Source organism: Macaca mulatta, chromosome 10 (genome assembly GCF_049350105.2).
Source record: "Macaca mulatta isolate MMU2019108-1 chromosome 10, T2T-MMU8v2.0, whole genome shotgun sequence".
In the NCBI taxonomy this organism is placed as follows: domain Eukaryota; kingdom Metazoa; phylum Chordata; class Mammalia; order Primates; family Cercopithecidae; genus Macaca; species Macaca mulatta.
Window position 1 is genome coordinate 82,165,518 of NC_133415.1, and position 20,978 is coordinate 82,186,495.

Below are 20,978 nucleotides of genomic sequence, written 5' to 3' on the forward strand. Positions count from 1 at the left end.
GAGGTCAGACAGTGTAGGGGCAGGGCCCAGAGGGAAGTCCAGGCCTGAGTTCAAACTTCTCCACTCCACACAGGGTGATTTCCACCAATTTGGGCACAGGATCAAAATTAACGATCCATCTCATCCTTGGTATTAACTCTTTCTACCCTGCCCCCCCGGAAACAGTGCCAACCCCAGAGAGAGCATTTATAGAGGTCAGTACAGGGAGTAAGCAGCAAAGTGGCACCACCCTGACAGCTGGAACCAGGCCGCTCAGCCCATGAGAGGGGCAGCCCGGCACACCCAGCTCCTTGTCTGTAAAACGGGACAGCAGCATTTCTCCTTCCTGGGATGCAGCGAGGATTAAATGAGGCAACAGAAGCAGTTTTGCTTTGGATAAACAGAAGATGCTTCACAAAAATAAGCAAAAACAGATCTAACTTTAACCCAGACTTTATTCATATCCAAAGCTCTCTCTTCAGGTATTTATGAATTTACTTCATATTTTTCATTTTCTCCACAAATATTCTAGCAGGGGCCAATCTGTGCCAAGCGCTACATTTGGAAGGAAGGAATACTTTTCTGAATCTGGGGTCTTCTTTGGGGTCAGCTTTGGATAGATATTAAAGATCACCAAGTGTGGAGAAAGCCAAAGGGGTTAATTTCTTAATTATCAATAATTGCACAGACACAGGGCGCCCAAGCAGGCAGAAGCACTTCCTGGGTCCTGAAAGCACACAAATGGCTGAACCAGAACATGGGCTGTTTCTCCCTGCAGATGGGCCCTAAACGTGTCTTCAAATTGCTAATTATTACCTTGTGCCTCCTAGCGCAGTCACCAGGAAGCACATATCACACATACTCGCATTTGTAAATATTAACTTGCTCCCTAACACCCGTCAAACATTTTGACGGCACAGTAAGGAGGGTGTCATTTGAAGAAGTCAAGTCATCGAGGCCAGCAGCCTGGATGTCCCCACAGGGCTGAGGGGCTGCAATCAGTTCCCATTTATCCAGGGCTTCTCTGGAGCTGGACACTGGCTGCTCCCTCCATGCTCCTCAGCTCGTTAATCCTCGTTCCATCTCTGTGAGGGGATCCTCGTGTGAGCCCCTTTTAGGACGAAGCTCAGAGAGGCCCAGGGCCAAAAGTGGATACAAACCCCACCCTGGCAAGATGAAGGAGGTTGAATGCAAGCACAGAGCCTGGTATGTAGCAGGTGCTTAATAAATGACCCCTGTGCCTGTTATCAGGAGGTCTGGTCATTACTGCTTCTGAATCTACACATTTATCCTTTAGGCAGCAGAACAAAGCAGAGCGGAAACACCAAGAAAAGGCTCAAACCCTGCTCCCTGCAGCTCATGACAAACCCAAATGATAAAAGGAGCAGAAACCACCAAGTGAGGATTCTCTCCCCTTTTCTAAACAAGCCCCTCAGGAAACAAGTTTGGCGAATTGGCTTTCAAAACACAAACAAGATCACAGGCGCCTCCCTCCGGAGGAGCCATTTACGGAAGCTGGAAGCATTTTAAAGGAGGAGGGAACAGATTCCTCCGTGACAGCTTGGTGTGTCGAGGCAGGGTGGTTCTGGGGCCGAACTGGAAGGATTTGCTGGGATTCCGGCGGTTGTTTAGACACAAACATTTTCAAGATAGAAGGTTCCCCCGCCCTGAGGTTGGATCTGAGCAGGGCTTTGTCTGGGGCCCCTACCTTGGCCCCTGTAGGCCCGTATTATAAGAGGGGGTCTGGCCAGGCCACTGGGGCCTCCAAAGAGCTGTCCCGGGTACATGTTGTTCAGAAGCATCCACAGCCTGAAAAGCTGTTCTCCCATCTGGCACCACAGAAGACCGTCTTTTCCAACTTGTCCTCTGTGACCTCCGGGTGTCTATCCCAGGGGTTCTTAGTCCTGGCTCTGTACTAGAATCTTCTGGATTAATTAAAAACTTTAGATGCCTAGGCCCATGTCAGGCCAATTGAAGAGGCATGTCTGTGGTAGAGCCTGGGATTGATTTCAAAGTTTCCCAGATGATCCTAAAGAGCAGCCAAGATTGAAAGCTACCTGAGCACACCCTAAGCACCGTTTCTACTTGAGGGCTGGAGGAGCACTGACCCATCTGAGGTTGCATGGCTTTGGCATTACAGAGCTCACATCTGTTGAACACTGACTGCAGGCCAAGTGCTGCCCTAAGCACTCTACAGGATTTAACTCATTCGGCCCCAACTCCTGGTCTGTGAGGCTGGTGTTATCACATACAAGTGAAGACACTGAGGCCCATGGTGGTGGAGTGCCTTCTCCCAGGTCACAGAGCCAGGAGGTGGCAGAGCTGGGATGTGGCCCAGGCAGCTGGACTCTGGCCACGCTCTCCTAACCACAGTTCTGCAGGAGTTCAGGGACAACCTGAACACCGCCACCATTCGAGGCTCTGTGTACAACCTCTCCAATCCTCACAGAACCCTTGAGGGTTGGCAATCATCATCACCATTTCACAGACAGGGAAGCTGAGGACTCAAGGGAAGCCAGGATTCGCCCAAGATCACATGATCTTGGGAAAACCCCATTGCTTACTAAGGTCTATCGTCTCCTCAGGCTCACTGCATCCTCATAACATCCTGGAAAGGTTGGTACCATTATCGACATTCTACACATGGGGAAACTGAGGCTCAGCAAGGGGAACTGGGTTGCCCAAGGTAACACATCTTAAAATAACACCTTGATGGCAGGGCGCAGTAGCTCACACTGTAATCCTAGCACTTTGTGAGGCCAAGGTGGGTGGATCACCTGAGTTCAGGAGTTCAGGACTAGCCTGGCCAACATGATGAAACACTGTCTCTATTAAAAATACCAAAAAAAAAAAAATGCTGGTTGTGGTGGTGGGTGCTACTCGGGAAGCTGAAGCAGAATCACTTGAACCCAGGAGGTGGAGGTTGCAGCGAGCCAAGATGGCGCCATTGCACCCCAGCGTAGGCAACAAGAGAACAAGAGTGAAACTTCATCCCATAAAAAATAAAATAACACCTTGATTTGGGGGTGTCTACTCTGCACTGGGTGATTTATACACAGGAACTCAAATCCTTTCCATTCTCCCAAAGGAGTCCCTGATTATCACCAAGGGCAGCAGGGCCAGATCCTCATCCTGGCACTCTCTCCTTTTATAACAAGTACTAGGAAGGAAGAGCCATTTCTTGACCCTTTTACAGATAAGGACTCTGAGGCTCAGAGAGGATACCTGTGTGGTGAGCAAGTCGGGGAGCCAAGGTTTGATCCCCACCAGCCTGACTCACAGCCCCTGTCTCTGTAACACTCAGTTATGCGTGTCAAAGTGTGGAGAAATGCTCCACTCTTCTCATTCCGAACTCTTGCAGTTCTATAGCAATAAGCATAGGCTGAGGAACGAGAATTGCTCGAACCCAGGAGATGCAGATTACAGTGAGCCGAGATCGCGCCACTGCACTCCAGTCTGATTCTACAGATGAGGAAACCGAGGCTGAGAAAAGCAAAGGCACTGTCTCCTCATCCAAGTACCCAACGGGCATTTCCAGCGTTCCCCAAGCTCTCGTGTCTATCAGTTGAGCAAGTGCCTGAACTTCATGAACCCTGACACTGACCACCACCTTCCCTTTTTCCCTTTGAGATCCTTGACTTCATGCAATTCTAGGGAGAAGCCTCCTGCCAGGGCACCCAGATCTGGTTACCCTATAGCCATAAACTGAAGTCAGTGGGCTCCTTACAGCCTGAGGGGAGAATATAAACTCTTGCTCCAGTGAGCCCCAAGCACCCACCAGGAAATGACTCATCTCCTTATCCTTAGTCCTCAGCACCATGAGTAGATGAGCATGTGGTCTGCTGGGCTGCAGGAGGCCCAACTCTGCTCCATGGATGCTGCTCAGTGATGTGCAGAGCCCTGTCTTTCAGGAACAGGTTCCCATATCATGAGACATCTGCAGGACCTTTCTGATGGGGGCCAGTCCCTCCTACTCCCATAGGATTTGTTGTTTTGTTTTTTCTTTCTTTTTTTGAGACAGAATCTTGTTCTGTCATCCAGGCTGGAGTACAGTGGCACAATCTCAGCTCACTGTAATCTCCACCTCCTGGGTTCGAGCAATTCTCCTGCCTCAGCCTATGCTTATTGCTATAGAACTGCAAGAGTTCGGAATGAGAAGGGTGGAGCATTTCTCCACACTTTGACAAGCACAGCTGAGTGTTACAGAGACAGGGGCTGTGAGTCAGGCTGGTGGGGACCAAACTTTGGCTCCCCCACTTGCTCACCACACAGGTCTCCTCTCTGAGCCTCAGAGTCCTTATCTGTAAAAGGGGCAAGAAATGGCTTTTCCTTCATAGTACTTGTTATAAAAGGAGAAAGTGCCAGGATGAGGATCTGGCCCAGTTGCTGCTCCATGGCCTCCTCCCACCTCCCTCCTTTCTCATCCAGGGCATCATTTAGGCTGACAGCATGGCAAAGAGGAGTGAGCACTCTACTAGGAGTCAGCAGATGTGGGTCACACCTAGGTCACTTACTTGCTGTGACTGTCTAGGCACGGGATGCATCATCTGGGAACTTCAATGTCTCTTCCTGTAATATCTGCACAATCAGGATAAAGCCACTCTCCCTGCCTATGTCCAGGGGTTGTGGGGAGACTTGATTGTTATAATGTCGAGGAGGGAAATTAGGCCATCTCCACACACATTAAAACACACACCCCCTCTGATCCAGCAATGGCACTTCCAGTGGGCGTCTCCCACCTGAGTAAGGTCACACATGTATAAGGTCATCCACTGCAGGACTGTTTTAATAGCTCAAGGTTGGGGACAACTTACGTATCCATCAATGGAAGACTGCAAAATAAATCTGACATTTCCATAAGCTGGAGTATTCTGTAGCTATTACACAATGCAGCAGGTCTCCATCCTGATATGAAATCTCATTGAACGCTAAGGCTTACATTTGGGAGAGGTTTTCCAATCACCAATGGGTCTAACGGTCTGAATGTGAGTATTCTGAACCTTTAGGAAACTGATGAAAAGGAGAAGTGCTGGCTCCCTGCTTAGCGGTTCTGTTCAAGGAGCTTTCAGTCAGCACCTGTGATGCACCAGGCTCTTCTGTGGAAACAATGTCTAACACGGGCAGGAACAAGCCTTCCCGGAATCAGATGTGGGCTCTAGTCCAGATCCTGTCACCAACTGGTCCTGTGACTGTGGGCAAGGCCCCTGTCATCTCCTGACTTCAAGTTTCCACCTGTAACTGGGGGTTGGGCTGCATGGTCTGAGGGTCCTTCCTGCACTAATGTCCCAGGATCCGGAGTTTGAACGAGGATTCTGGTGCTCTGGCAGTAAATACAAAATGAACATCTTTGCTGCCTTAACTGAGGAACCCAAAGTCACCTAGAAGGGAGACCTCCTCCCTGGGGTGAGGGACATTCTATGATGACCCAGCTTTGTTCAGAGCCTTTAGTGACTGCATGAATCAGTCCCTAAACGATACAAGGGTTTTTCTAAAAGACCCACAGAAAATGCCCAAACCTCTGGCTTCTCCTCTTCACCAGGGCATTCAGATCAAACAGTAAATCTGTGCCTTTTAGGAATCTTCTTAGTTGATGTTTGGTGATGAAATAAAGGAAAGCACACCCCCGCTGCTCCCTGCCCTGGGTGGATTCTTATTGGAAGGGATGAGAACACAAGCTTGGTGGAGCCTGGCACACAGTAGGTTCTCAGGGAGTGCCTGTCGCATAGAGGAGACTCGGCCACACTGAGGGGGAAGTGCTCTCTGGAGGCAGCAGGTGAGCTCTGGCCCTGTGCCTGGGCAAGTCACTCTGTCAGTTCCCTCATCTGTGGAACCAAAGGGCTGGGCCCGATTTGAAGAGGCCAGGGCTACAGAGCCAGGCAGATGAAGGATGCAGATGTTCCCACCCTTTACCAGCCGTGGAGCCTTGAGCAAATAGCATGACATCTCCAGGCCTCAACTTCCCTTATCTGTAAAAGGGGGAGACATTAATTCATGAAAAGGAGCACCCACCACCACACCTGATTGTTGCTCTAAGAATGGAGGGTGTTATTATTGAGTTATTGTCACACACCAGGGGACGAAGGAGGCCCGCACTGTACTCACCACGCACAGACAGCTCAGTGCCTGCTCCAGACTTCACCTCCACGTCGGGGCTCCCTTTCCGGAACTTCACACAGTAGTAGGTGCCGGCATCTGCTGGGGTGATGTTACTGATGTGGATGGAAAAGTCCATGTTGTTTCTCTTTGTAGACTCTGAAACAGATGTTACCCGGGGAAAGTGGCCTTCCTTTTGATGGTAGATCAATTCCCGGCCTGGTCCAGCTCCTCTGAACCACTGGATGGGCCCCACAGGGATCAGGGAGGTCACAGTGCAGTTCAGAGTGGCCGAGTCTCCAGCTGCGACGGACACGGACTTCTCAGGCTGAATCACCTGCAACTCCTCCTCACCCAACACTCCTGGAAAGGAGCACAAAGCCGTCATTTTTTTTTCCATCCTTACATGATCCTCTGTGTTGCCTCAAGTGTTTATCAATGACTTTCATCGACAGGGTGCACACCAGGAGCAGGCTGTGAGGTCAGTATACTGCGTGTATTATCTCATTTAACCCTCACAACAAACCTGCAACATGAGCCTATATTCTAAGTGGGGACACTGAGGCACAGAAAGCTAAGTGACATGGCAGAGAGTGGGTTTGAATGCTTGGAACCTCTCTGGAAGAGTCACATCTGAGCTGGGCTCTCTAATTCTAATCTGAATGAGCCAGAAGGGAGCCTGGTGTTCCAGAGAGAGGCAACAGGCTGGGCAAAGTCTCAGCGAAGGGGGCCTGGCATGTGTGGGGGCTCTACAAGGCGTTAGATTCTGTTTCCGACCTGGTCCAGGATGCAGGCCCCGAGAAGGGAGGCTGTACTCAGCGGTTTGGACAGTAGGAGAATGTGGTTTGAGTTCTGGATCAGTGGCCTATAGCTGTGTCCTTGGGCCACCACTCAGGTGACTAAGAATATCCAATGTAGACTCATGCCAGTGTGTTTGAGTCCCCGCCTGGAGCCCAGGACTGAGCCTGGCTAGCAAAGTGCCACACAAATGCAAGAGCTGCCCTTAGTTTGCCCTTACTGCTCTCAGCATTGGTTTCTTCGTCTATAAAATAGTTACTATGACCCCACCTCGATGGATCTCTGGGAGGATAAAACAAGCCAAGGCTGGGGACAGTGTCCAAACGCAGCATCTGGTTTTTAGAGTCATCAGACCTGGTTTAAAACCTGGCTCGCCCTTTGTTCTTGTGGGACCTTAGTTTATCCATTGCTTTTGAGTCTCAGTTTTCTTATCTACAGGATGGGTAGAACACCCCCGAGGCCTCTGCTTTGTTCTGAAAAGAAAACAAGATCACACATAGAAGTCACTTAGCCGGGAGCCGGGCACTGAGGAAGATGTTGTTAACATACACTGAATAAACGAGGCGGCGGCTGCAGCTCAAACTTCACTCTCACCAATACCTGCTGATGCCCTGTGACCCAGGCCTCAATGTGATGGGGACACACTGGAGCTGGACCCAGTCCAGGCCTCAAGGGCTCCCAAATGGGTAGCGGGAAGGAATTGTACAGGTCGGCTGCAGGAGCCTGAGCTCCAATCAGAGACACTGGGGCACACAAGACAGGGACCCTGGGTGGAGAGACTGGGGTGCAGGGGAGAGAGCCCAGATAGGAAGAGGAAGGCAGGATGAGGTTGTCATGAGATGCGTTGAAGATGCTTAGGGACCGAGTGAGAACAGTTCAGAGCAAGGCACAGCCTGGGCCTTGATTCTGAACAAGGTGAGGTATAAGAAACAAAAAAAAGAAAGGCCGGGCGCGGTGGCTCACGCCTGTAATCCCAGCACTTTGGGAGGCTGAGGTAGGCAGATCACGAGGCCAAGAGATTGAGACTATCCTGGCTAACACGGTGAAACCCCATCTCTACTAAAAACACAAAATAAATTAGCCGGGCATGGTGGCGGGCGCCTGTAGTCCCAGCTACTCGGGAGGCTAAGGCAGAAGAATGGCATGAACCCGGGAGGCGGAGCTGGCAGTGAGCTGAGACCGCGCCACTGCACTCCAGTCTGGGTGACAGAGTGAGACTCTGTCTCAAAAAAAAGAGACAGATCATGATCATAAAGACCTCAGAGAAACACATGCCTAAGAGCTAGAATGGGGGAGAAGGAGAGAATGAGGTAGACAGAGGAGTGGCAGCTACCTGGTATGCAGGTGACAGGTGACTTGGGGCCCCAGTTGGACTCTCCACTGACCTTGTCCTGCCCTGACCTGGGCCACCTTTGCCTTGTACATCAGACAAGGCTGAGGCAGATGTCCAGAGCAGCCCCTCTGGCTCTGGCTGGGCAGGAGAGAGACCCTGTGAATTTGCCCAGCAACCCATGGCCTGGCACCACCCCACTGGCAGGGGCAGGGCAGCCAGGGAAAGAGGCTTACAGACCCCTGTCTGCCCTCACTGCAGCAAGCCCAGGGCTATCTGCCCATTGTCCTGCCTCTTTCTCCCATTCCCAGCCTCACCCAGTCTTGACTGCAAGGGATCACCCTTGGGGTCCAGTTCTCATGGCAGGTGAGTGGAGTCTCAGAGTACCTAAGACCACTTCACCTGCTCTGGGTGTAAATATGACCATTTCGACTTTATTTTCCTGACCAATCACTTAAGACTTCAACTGCTTTTATTGTCAGGAAGTCCAGCTTCTCATTTCATTTCCATTTGAAGTTGAACATGGCAAGATCTTCATGGCACAGGAGAAAAAAACAGAACCCACAGTGGACAGAGGCCTAGCCAGCATCAGACAGCCTGAGAGGGGTGAGGCTGGTGGCCAGATGTGTGGGAGGCCCGTCCAGGCGGGGACATCAGAGGCAGCACCAGCAGCTGCCAGCAGCACTGAGCTAGAAACTTTCCCAGTAGGTCTGTATTTCAGCCTCGAGACTGGACCAACTGGAAAGGCTGCCTTGAGGAAGCACATCTGCTGGGGCCAGCAGGCCTGGGCAACAGCATGGCTCCCGCCTTAGCCACCTCTGTACCCACCTTCCCTGGACCCCCATTCCATCATCCACAAAGTGGGGTTCTGGCATCCACCCCAGCACAGTCATGAGGACCCCAACACGGTGGTAAGACTGCTGCATAGGTGCTGGGTAAGTTTTAATTCTCATTCCCGTTATCATCACATAGCTGTATTATTCATATATTTGATTTTCTCTGGATTGTCACATTCCCAATAGTAGGATGTAGGATCCACAAGAGACTGTTTCCAACCTCCTGCCTAAAACAGTGTCATCGATAAAAATATGCAGAATGAATACCGTAACGAATGAAGGAAGGATTTCGTCGGCTCCATGACCCTGGGCAAATCTCCTCTCTCTTCCTGTGTTAAATGGAGTTGATACTGGCATATCTAGGAGAGGGTGCAGGCCTGGAGCCCGGGACTGAGCCTGGCTTGCAGTTATTATTATCCTTATCAATAACACCACACGGGGCTGTGAGTCAGCAGTTGGTGAGGGAGCAGGAGGCGCAGGAGAGGCTGCGGAGTCAGGCGTGCAGCATGTTGGAGCAGGGCTATTCTTGTGGTGCAGCCGGAGGCCTGTAATCACACCCCAGGCAGGCGACAATAAAATCTGGAGTTGTGTAGGGTTGGCTCCCCCATTTTTTTTTTTTAGCTCCTCTCAAGCTCTCTCCACCAACTGCAGCCAGATTTAGGCGGCTTAATTAATTAGCTAGTGTTTATAAAGCGTTTGAAGAATTTTAAAAGTGCGACGTAAGTGCCAAATATTATTTTAATCTGTGTATGTGTGTGTTTTTTTCCAGTAGAGAGGTTTTTTATTTTTTTTTTTTCCTTGCTTGCTTTCTTTTTCTCTGCAGGTTCTGTTCTGAGAAATCAGGCTTGTTAAAAATCACTCCTGGTTCTGGGTCTGGGGTCACTTGCTGGCCAAATTATTTCCTGCTCTCTCTTGCCCGCCTGGCAGAGGACGCAACTGTCCAGGGGCCTGAACCGTCTCAGGGAGAGGAGGGCGGCTGGGCAGGCATTCCCACGCACTGCCGGTGGGAGTGGAAATTGGAACATCCTTTCGGGAAAGCAGCTTGGCAGGATGAACTAAAGGTGTGAAATCTGTTCACCAGCCTTTGCTGGGCTGCTCCCTGAGGACGTGACCCCAGATATGGAGTAGGTTTCCTGTATAACGATCTTAAAGAGTTGGAAAAAGCCCAGACGGTCAATGATAGGGGATGGTTAAGTGAATTACGGCCTATCCCCTATGTGGAATTACAGGCAGCCGTAACAAGCCATTACCATGAAAACGGCGGTTATACAGAAATTTTCATGGCATCATTTTAAATAATATTGTGTTTATGCAAATAAAACCTGTTCATTGCAAGGCATTTAGAGAAAATAAAGAAGTATGAAAACAAAGTAATAATCTCACATCACACCACCAAAGATAACTGCAATCAACATTTTGATGTAGTGAAAATACAAGTGAAGAAAAACAATCTAACATCATACCTTTAGGTAACTAAGAATATGTGCAGACCTTTTGCTTTGCATTCACTTAAGTGTTTGCATGAAAATAAAAAATTGAAAATATCCTAATATCCCAGGAAAGGAGACTGGCTGATCCCATTACAGTGAATCCACTTTCACAGCTATAGGCCAAGTCTATAGCCATGAAAATGATGGTACAGAATTACAACAGAAATGTGTTACAAGATCAGAGTCTGTTACCAAGTGGTAGATCCGGTGTGATCCCAAGCTCCCAGTTTTGGGGAAAAAAATGATATTAAAGAGTAGCCATGATTATTTTGAGTGGTAGATTTACATGGAATTTTGCTCTTGTTTACGTTTTCTGTTTGCACTTCTTTCGTAAGAAAAAAAAGATGACGAAAATCTATACTCTCTGTATGATCATGACTTTGTAAAATAAAACTATATATAAACAACTGGAGGGTATTAAACAAAGCTATAAAAATGTAACTCTCTTTGGATCATGAATCTAAACCTCACGAGGTTTTTCTCTTTTTTCCCCTCCTACTTTGGGCATTTTTCAGCTTCTCTAAATTGGATGAACACAAAAGAATATTTATAGCATCTCATTTAGTTTTTTAAAAAACTGTACATGTAATGATGTATGTTACCATATGTGTACTGTTTGAATGAACCTCTCCTCCAGGGATTTAGTCTGTTTTGTTCCCTGCTGTTTCCCCAGCTCCTGCTACTGTGGTTGGCACAGTGTAGATGCTCAATAAATATTTGTTGATTGGTCAATCGCATGTCTAGAGAAAAAGGTTTGCAAGGACGATAGGTTAAACATGGCACTATTGTGGTGTGTTACATCTGGGAAATGGGACTGAGGTAGCATGGGGGTTGGCATGTTTTCTTATCACTTTATAATAAATCATATATTGTATTTTTTTTTTGCAGTGAACATTTATTGGTTTTGGAAAAAAGTTAAAGTAATGAAACAAAACACATGAACACGTTTTCTAAGGGGAGAAGTCAGCACAGTGGGTGGTCACCATGTTTGTTGTAAGAGCAACTCAGTGTCCACAGGAAGGGCAGTCAGTGCTGCATTCTGGATCCTTCCGTGTGCCAGGCCCTGAGCTAAGAGCTGTGAAATGGCTGTGTCCCTGGCCTCATGGAGCTTCCACCCTCGAGGCAAAGATGGATTTCAAAGAAATCACTCAAATGATCACATCCGGAATATACCTAACACCCTTAGGCAAGAGGCTCCTGCTGGCATCTTAGATCCCATCTCCTGACCCCTTGCTGTGACCTGCTTCTCCCGCCACATCTCCTTTCTCTTCTTTGAACTGGCCAAGGATGGTGCGACCACCTGCATCGAATGCCACTGAGAGATGTAGTAAGATGAGGGCTGAGAACTGATCACTGGGACTTAGAAAATATATTTGATTTCTTAAAAAACAATGTTCGTGTGTGACTTTTCAGATTAAAAGACGAAAATAATTTTCATAAAGAGTAAAAAAACTATGCATAGTCACTTTTCTTTTTCTTTTCTTTTCTTTTTTTTTTTTTTGAGACCAAGTCTCACTCTTGTCACCCAGGCTGGAGTGCAGTGGCACGATCTCAGCTCGCTGCAACCTCCACCTCCCGGGTTCAAGTGATTCTCCTGCCTCAGCCTCCCGAGTAGCTGGGGTTACAGGCACCTGCCACCTCGCCCAGCTAATTTTTGTATTTTTAGTAGAGATGGGGTTTCACCATGTTGGCCAGGCTGGTCTCAAACTCCTGACCTCAGGCGATCGCCCGCCTCAGCCTCCCAAAGTGCTGGGATTACAGGCATGAGCCACTGCACCCGGCCCACATAGATGCTTTTCCTAATAGAAAAAATATCAACTTAGAACTGAAGATTGAGGTGGGGGTGGGGAGGGCTGCCTTGCCCGGGGGTGTGAGTCTTCCAGAAGCCTGTCTCATGGGGCAGGGATAATGAAGCTAACAAACACATTTCCCAAGAGCCAGCCTTGCCCAGGTGCTCACTGCCATTGCATGGGAGCTTGCCCATCCCCTGGAAGCAGTGGGCCACCACAGCAGGAGTCACAGGGACAGGCTGGAGGCCACCTGTTTGGATTCTTTGTAGATTGTTTGTTTGTACTCAAGGATGGCCAGGGCCTGGGAGGCTATGGCTGGAGCTCTGGCAGTGCACAGCGCTCAACATTCTAGAGTGGCTGCAGTGATACCCGGCTCCTTTCTTCCCTCACCATTATTGTTATTCAGCATCCTCAGAAGGCTGCGATTTTCCGCCCCACACTTATAGCAGCTCCTCATCAGGGGATGTAATACAGGACCTTGCAATAGCACATGTGAACATAAATGTGCATTAAAACAGATGCATACAGGATGTAATAAAGGGCTATGCAGAGAACATGTGAACATTAAGTGTGCATTAAAGCGGATGTACACAGGATGTAGTACAGGGCTTGCAATAGAACATGTGAATATGAGTATGCTGAGTGTGCATAAGAGTATGCACATGAGAACACATGTGTACATAGACGTATGAGTGTACAGAGCATAAGCATCTGCACACACATGTACACATGGGTGGGCACAAGGAGGAGTGTGAAAGAGACGGTGCCTGTGTGCCGGAATATGTCAGAGTGCAGCACAGGAGTGTGTCTGAATGGGGGGCTAGGGATCATGGGTGTGGGCATGTGAATTGTGTGCAGGAGAGTGTCTGAATCACAGTGGCCTGGGCATGTGTGGGAGGGTGTGCGTGTGTGGGAGGGTGATGCAGGAGCGGCATGCACGTGAGTGTGGTGTGTATGTGTGTGTAGAGGGTGTGCGTGTGGGGGTGGCACGTGTGTGACAGAGTGGTGAATGCGTAAATGTGATTGTGAGGGTATGCGCACTGACAAGCAGGGAGGTATGCACATGCCACTATTTGTGTGCACCCCAGGTGTCCGTGCGCCCGTGTTTGGGAATGTGTCCAGCTGGGAATGTGCCTGGCATAGATGAAGTTGCTGTGTAAGTTTCCACAAGCACAAGGGTGATGGAGGATGTGAGAAGACACACTTCCCTCAAGTCTGCCACGGGCTCCTGGTGGTCAACACCCTGTGTGGTATCTGTCTAGGGTCCTGCCCTTGATAGGAGGTGCTAACCTTTCTAGAGCACCTACTTACTATGTGCTGGCCACAGGGCACAGCAGTGAACAGGCCAGCCCAGAACCATCTGCTGGAGCCCATGACCCCATGCAGGGAGGTGAAAGGTAGCTGGGGCTGCATTCATGGTCGGGGCTGCACCAGTGGATGGCTGCATGGATGCCGCAGTTCCCAAGAAGAGACCTTGGGGATCCAACAGCCATGACTACACAGCGATTTCCTCTGGAGTCAGAATGATTCATTGATGCCCTCTCAAACTTCACTCTGCTGCCAGACCCTGTCCTAGATACCATAGAAAACAGAGCTAAATAAGACAGGCCCTTGCCCTTGAGAATATCTTAGCATGTGGGGCCGTCCTGGACATGAGCAATGACCACGCACATGGCGATCAGTGTTGCAAGAGGAGGTCTGGGGATGGGGTTCTGGAAGAGTGAAACCCAGGAAGACTTCCTGGAGCTGGTGGCCCCTGAGCTAGGTCTTAAAGGCTGAGAGAGGCTGGGGTGAAGGAAGGCATTCCAAGAGGAGGTAACCACATGAGCAAAGATGCAGAGGTGACAGGACTCAGGGTAGAGTCCATGGAACATGCTCACTGGCTATAAGGAAGCTGAGATAGGGAGGACCTGGGACTGGGCTGACCTAGCGCCCTGAAGGATGGTTTCGGTTGCCCATCTGAAGAACAGGCCAGCACTGGGAGCATTCTGCCGGCACCACTGGATACACCCGTTGGGCAGGGACAAAGCAGGTGCTGCGGTAGAAACTGCTACCTGCATTGAAGCCACCAAAAATGGGGATGCATGTGGCCTGGTAAATGAGCTGAGGGCTGGCCCAGGGGCTCAGGGTCCCCACTCCTTCACCCTTGCCCCGGGTAGCTCTGAGAACTCAGTGCTGTGCCATATCCCTGCAAGGAAGGGGCAGACTCTGGTGGCCCCTTCCATGCAGTAGATAAACTAAGGTGGTAAGACCGTCCGGAGCTCGGGCTCTGGGACCGGATGACCTTTATGTCTTGTCTCTAGCAGGGTGATTGGCAAAGTCGCTTTTCTCTAAGCCTCTGTTTCCTCACCTGTAAACAGGAAATGCAGCTCCCTCCCTCCCCAGGTCAGATGCTCTGTGGTTAGAAGTGCTGGACTGAAAATGAGGCATTTCCTTGACTCCCTTTCATCTGCGTCCCACAACCCATCTGTTAGTAGATCCTGCTGGCTCAACTTCTAATACATGGCCAGACCCTGACCTCTTCTTACCACCCTGACTGAACCTCCACGCTGACCTCCCTGCCTCTGCCTCACCTCTCTACCAGCCACGTTCCCCCAGCAGCCAGAGGAGCCTCTAAAACCTAAGTCAAGTGACATTCCTCCTTTGTGCAAAACCCTCCCGCAGTCCCCACTGCACTCAAGTGTGAAATCCAGAATTTTTACAGCGGACCCAGGGGCCTACAGCCTTTTTCTTCCCAATTGTGCCGGATTCTCCACTCACCACATGGCCTTTGCACTCACCATTGCCTCTGCCTGGCACTCTCATCCCTAGATATCTACGTGTCTGGCTCCCTCCCCTCCCTCAGGCCTATCTGAGAGGCCTTCCTTGGCCATTCTGTCTAAAATATTATCCACTTCAATGTCCCTGGCTCTGCTTAATTGTTCTGTATATCATCCCCACTCAAAAAACTACGCGTTTCCTTGTTAATTTTTTTAAAAGTGCTCATCTCCCTATCATAGACTCTTATAAGTCCTTTGAGAGCAGGAACTGAGTTTTCTTCCCTAGGGTTGGAGCAGTGCCTGGCACTGGTTGAAAGTATGTTTTGATTTGGATTCCAACTCTGCTACCCATGAGACTCCGGGAAATGTCTCACCCCCTCTGGACCTCTGGCTCTTTATCTGCAGAATGGGTCTCATGATGATGATGACGATGATGATGATGATGATGATGATGATGATACTAAGGTTGTTCTGAGAATGAAACGGGCTAGCGTGCCTGGCACAGAGTAAGTACTCAATGTAGAGCAGCTGTCACCATGCAGATGGGTGTCTAAAGATGATGGGGGCGACAGATGACCACGTCCTTAAGCCTGAGAGGCTCAGGATCCTCTCCGAGGGAGAGGCAGCTCTGCCTCAACGCATGCATGAGGTGAGCAGGCTGAGCACACTGCTGGCAAGGAGTCAGGGGGGACAGGCAGTGCTGGGAGCCCTATGGAGCATTTGCCGGGTTCAGAAGGAACCTGGAGGTGATGAAGCGATGCTTGCAGTGTGACCGTGTTTGCAAAGTGGCAGGAAAAGAACTGCAAATCTGTGTAAATATCCTTTAGACTTAACAGGCTTCTGGGGGACCAGCAGAGGCTGGAAGAGCAGGTAGAGGACATTGACATCTACTAGGCTTGGTGCCTTGACAACCTAAGGACCTTCTTTCCTTCTCCCTGTTTTGCAGAGGAAGAAACCAAGGTCTGGAGAGGCTGAGAGCTTGGGAGGTTCTCCCAACCTCCAGGCCCCAACCATTGCCCTGAGACAGGCCCTGCTGCTGCACGGCTATACTTTCATGGGGGCAATGCATAGGCTAGGCCAGATAACCAGAAGCCTTCATTTAGCCCTCAGGACATTCCAGCCCAGAGTGGCAGGTGCTATTGTCACTATCCCCTCCTACAGATGAGGAAGCAGAGCCTGGAGAGGCAGGTAAGTGGCAGAGGTGGGATTCCAACACTGGAGCCTGGAGCCACCCCATGCAATCGCTTCTCCCTGCGACAGGTTCCCTCCAGTTCGGGCTTCTGGATTCTCAGGTTGCCAAGGATGCGCACACATTTTCCCAGCCGAGATAAAGGCCCCCTTAAAAGCGACACGCATTTATTAAATGACATTTGCCAGGGTTTCAGCACACTGCCGGCAGCAGTCAGTCTCCGGACTGACGGGATTCTTCCCCAAGCTGACACTATTCACTGATTCCTTTTATAGAGCATTTTGCAGCTTGCAAAAGCACTTTCCACGGCTCTTAATTCCTTAACCCTCAATAGTCACCCATTTGGGAGGAAATAACGTTAGCAGTTCCATTTTGCAGATGGGGAAACGGAGGTTCAGAGCTGGGAAGACACCTGCCCCAGAGTACACAGCCAGTAAGCGGCACATGCTGGACTCCAATTCAGGAATGTGCCCCAAAGCAGAAGCCCCTCCATGGCCTCTCCTGCCAGAGGAGTCTGTGGAGTCACCAGGACAAAGGGCCAGGAGGACATGCAGGCTAGAGCATCAGGGCTGGAAGGGACCTGCAAGAGAGGAGCCGAGCCGAGCCCCCTGGTCACAGAAGGAGAAACTGAGGCTGAGGGGGGCAGAAGAGTGGGTTTCAGGTCTCCCTGCTGGCAAAAGATGGAGCGGGGACTCCACCAGCTTTCAAAATTCCCAAACCATAAAATGATGACAATCACATAACAGCAGTAACAATAGCTAATAAGCGCCAACGCTGCCCAGAGCAAGACAGGCCTCATGGAACCTCTGCAGGAACCCAGTAAGACAGGGCTGTTACCACCTCCATTTCACAGAGGACCAGATGTGAAGCTTTGGGAGGTACAACCATTTGGCCAAGGTCACAGGGCTGCCAAGCAGTCTGATTCCACCTCCCTCTGTCCTAACCCCTACCCCGCACCAGATTGCCTCATGCAGTGACCCTCTAGGGGAAGCTAACCTCAAGGTGGGGCCTCCAAGCCAACCCCCAGCCTAGAGTGCAGCACTAATTACGTCACGTTTCATGGTTTGCAGCACCTGATCATTCATCATGGTATCTAAAGGGGGGCAAGCAGTTTGTATATCCAGAATTTTAAGTACGAATTCTGGGGTTTCTTGCCTGCCTCCTCCTATCCCTCCTGGCATTGATATCTTTGTGCTTCCTGATATCTTAGGGTTCTTTATGACAGCTTGATGGGCAGGGAATTGTGGTATGATCCTGGCCCTGGCCGCAGAGGTGGGACTGTGTGGTAGTTAGGGAATAAGCTTTGCTTGTACAACCTCATAACTCCAAGCCTGCTCTTTAAAAGGGGGCTTTTAGTACCCACCTTGTTCTTTCATTCAATCAGTATCTTTTAACCCACCTACTCTGTGTCAGGCCTGGTACTGAGGTCCTGGGAGGCCCAACGGTGAGTAAGAGACACAGCCCATCTCTCATGCAACTTATATCCTAGTGGGGGAGACAGGGCTGAAATAATGTAATGAATTAATATAGAAATGGCTAGGAGCGCTAGGCAACAGGCAGATTTGGCCCAGTGATAGAAAATCACAAGCGAGAACCTCTTTTGGAATGGGATGGTTGGGAAAGCATCCGAGGAAGGGAGGTGGCACCTGAGACCCAAAGGAAGCGAAGACCAGGGAAGATGTTCCTGTAGAAGAGACAGCCGGTGCAAAGGTCCTGGGGTGGGAAAGAACCTGGTGAAGGGTCAGAAAGGAGGCTGCCAAGGCTGAAGCCCAGGGAGGAAGGAGAGTGGTAAGAGGTAAGGATGAAGAGACAGACATGGTCCAGAAATGCCATGCAGTAAGGACTTTGATTTTCTACTAAGGGTGGTGGGAACCACCGAAAAAGGTTTCAGCAGAACCAAAGATGACTTGATTCACTCCAGCTGCTATGGGTGAAGAGCCTGAAGGGTGTAAGGGTGGCCGTCGAAAGCAGCCAATGGGGATGCTGCAGCATTCAGGGGCCTAAATCCTAGCTCTGCACATAAAAGCTGTGTGACCTTGGGCAAGTCACTTTACCTCTCTGAGTCTTAGTTTCTTCATCTGTCCAATAGGTTAATGGTATTTCCTATCTTACAGAACTGTGGTGAGAATTAAATGAGAGAATGCATAATGATCCTGTCACAAGCCAGACATGCTCCATGTCAGGTGCTCAATGAGCCACATCCTGCTGGTCTGGCCCTGACCCCTGCTCATTCCCCCACCTCTTCTCCTTTCACTCCAGCCCCACTGGCCTCTTTGCAACTCCTGGAACATACAAGCTCCTTCCTGCCTCAGGGCCTTTGCACCTGCCATTCCTCCCACATGGAGGGCTCTTTTCCTGCTATCCCCGTGGCTACTGGCTACTCCTCCATTTTCTTTTCTTTTCTTTTCTTTTCTTTTTTAGACAGAGTCTTGCTCTGTCACCCAGGCTGGAGTGCAATCTCGGCTCACTGCAACCTCTGCCTCCTGGGGTCAAGCAATTCACCTGTCATAGCCTCCAGAGTAGCTGGGATTACAGGCACACGCCACCATGCCCGGCTAATTTTTGTATTTTTAGTGGAGATAGGGTTTCGCCATGTTGGCCTGGCTGGTCTCAAACTCCTGACCTCAGGTGATCTGCCCAGCTCAGCCTCCCAAAGTGCTGGGATTATAGGTGTGAGCCACCGTGCCTGGCCTTACTTCTCCATTTTCTTGAGGCCTGTGCTCTTTAGAGCAGCCCTCTCTCTGTCCTAACCTTCTCTCTTCCCTCCTCCTGCTTTTCTCCCCAGCTACCTGGCATCATTTGTTTACCTGGGTGTGTTTTTTTCTTCCTCACTAGAATGTCCGCTGCACGAGAGCAGGTGTTTTTGTCTGTCTTGTTCACATTTGTATCCTCCAAGCACCTAGAGCCCCCCTGGCACATAGTAGATGCTCAAAAATATTTGTTGAATGAATATTTACAATTAAAATGACCCTAATAATGACTGCAAAGTGGTTAAGGGTAAAGTGAGGAGTGGAGCCTGGCTTTACCTCTCACTGGCTGTGTGGCCTAAGGATGAGCCCCACTTGGCCTTGGGAAGCCTCAGTTTCCTTATCTGTAAAGTGGGGATGAAGGACCATACTGTTTGGCTCGTGGTGAGGGTCAGACAACAGCTCACAGGAAGGGATGTGGAGAGAGTATGGGTGGGTGAAATGACACCCCATGTCTAGCACTCGCTTTATGATACTCCCCGATTCTCCTCTCCCCAGCAAAAATAGGGGCAGGGGACAAGCACGGTAGAGAGTTGATCAGTGTCAAAGCTGAGGCTCATTACATCATTCCTTCTCATTTTGCATATGTTTGAAATTTTCCAAAATAAAAAGATAAGGAAGAGCTAACACATGTTCAAGGCTCAGCCTGTGCCGAGCACATCGTGTACCGAGTATTTCCTTCCACCACGGGCTTCCATTTCTGGAGAACACCGATGGTCGGCCTGAAGAATGGAACTGTAGAAACGGCGCTGGTATCACCGCCCACCTGCTCCAGCCGTCCCTCCTGGCTAGGAGGCCCATCGCTCACTCCCAGCTTCCAATCTCCCTCCTGATCCGAGCACCTGATCTCCTTGGGCTCTTGGCGCTAATCTGCAGCCATCTAACACCCTGCGCCCCCGAATGAATGTGCCAGGAAATCTTACAGACACAAAGAACCAATTCTGCAGCGTTTCCGACTTCCACCTCAGCTGTTTTGCATCTCTCTGGACCGAGGGCCTGGCAAGACACCTGGCAGGGAAAATCTATCTCATGGAGGGCTTCATCAGAATAACCACCCCAGGAACACCCAAAGTTAACAGGAAAGCAGATTCAGCTGTGAAAATAGATGCTTCCTTCTCTAGTACGGTAACAGGGACACACCTTGGGGACACACACTGCCCCCACCTCATAGGAAGGTGCACTGATAGAAATACGAGAGGAGGCCGGGTGCGGTGGCTCATGCCTGTAATCGCAGCAGTTTGGGAGGCCGAGGTGGGTGGATCACTTGAGGTCAGGAGTTCAAGACCAGCCTGACCAATATGGTGAAACCCAGTCTCTACTAAAAATACAAAAATTAGCCGGGCGTGGTGGTGTGTGTCTGTAGTCCTAGCTCCTGGGGAGGCTGAGATAGGAGAATTGCTTGGACCCAGGAGGCAGAGGCTGTAGTGAGCCTAGATTGCACCACTGCACTCCAGCCTGGGCGACGAAGTGACTCCATCTCAGAAAAAAAAAAAACAAAAGACAAAAAACAAACCAAAAAAACAAAACAAAAACAAAACGAGAGGAGCACTAAGGGAGCAAGGTGCCATCACACCTGGGCCTCAGTTTCCCTACCTGTCAAGCAAGCCTCAGTGACGGCTAAGGAATGGCACAACAGTTAACCACATAGGCTCTGTGATGAGGCTGTCGGTGGTTATCCAAATCCGGTGCTTACTGTGTGGCCTTGGGCAAGCTGCTTCACGGTTCAGAGCCTCAGTTTCCTCGCCGATTGAATGGGTCCGAAGATACCGATGCATATCACCAGGTGGCTGTGAGCACCACCAGGGTCGCACACACCAAGTGCTGAGCCCAGGAAGCAGAGAACCCAGATGGTTCCTATAAGTATTACTGTAGCGTTTTCCCACGGAATTCGGGATCCTGTCAGATTTCTGGCTGAAACAGTGGAAAGTTCCAGCACAGCCCAGTTTTTAAAAGCCTTGGCCTGGACC

General features: G+C 50.0%; 1 protein-coding gene across 9 annotated transcripts in view; it reads right to left on the reverse strand.

Annotated features, from left to right (window-relative positions):
- The window catches only part of SIRPA (signal regulatory protein alpha), a 46,161-nt gene that overhangs the window by 18,614 nt on the left and 6,569 nt on the right, over nucleotides 1–20,978 (reverse strand). For all 9 annotated transcript variants that reach the window (XM_015149397.3, XM_015149396.3, XM_077951387.1 and 6 more), the window contains exon 3: nucleotides 6,082–6,435. In XM_015149397.3, the coding sequence (XP_015004883.3) occupies nucleotides 6,082–6,435 (354 nt within the window). The remainder of the gene's footprint in view (nucleotides 1–6,081; nucleotides 6,436–20,978) is intronic.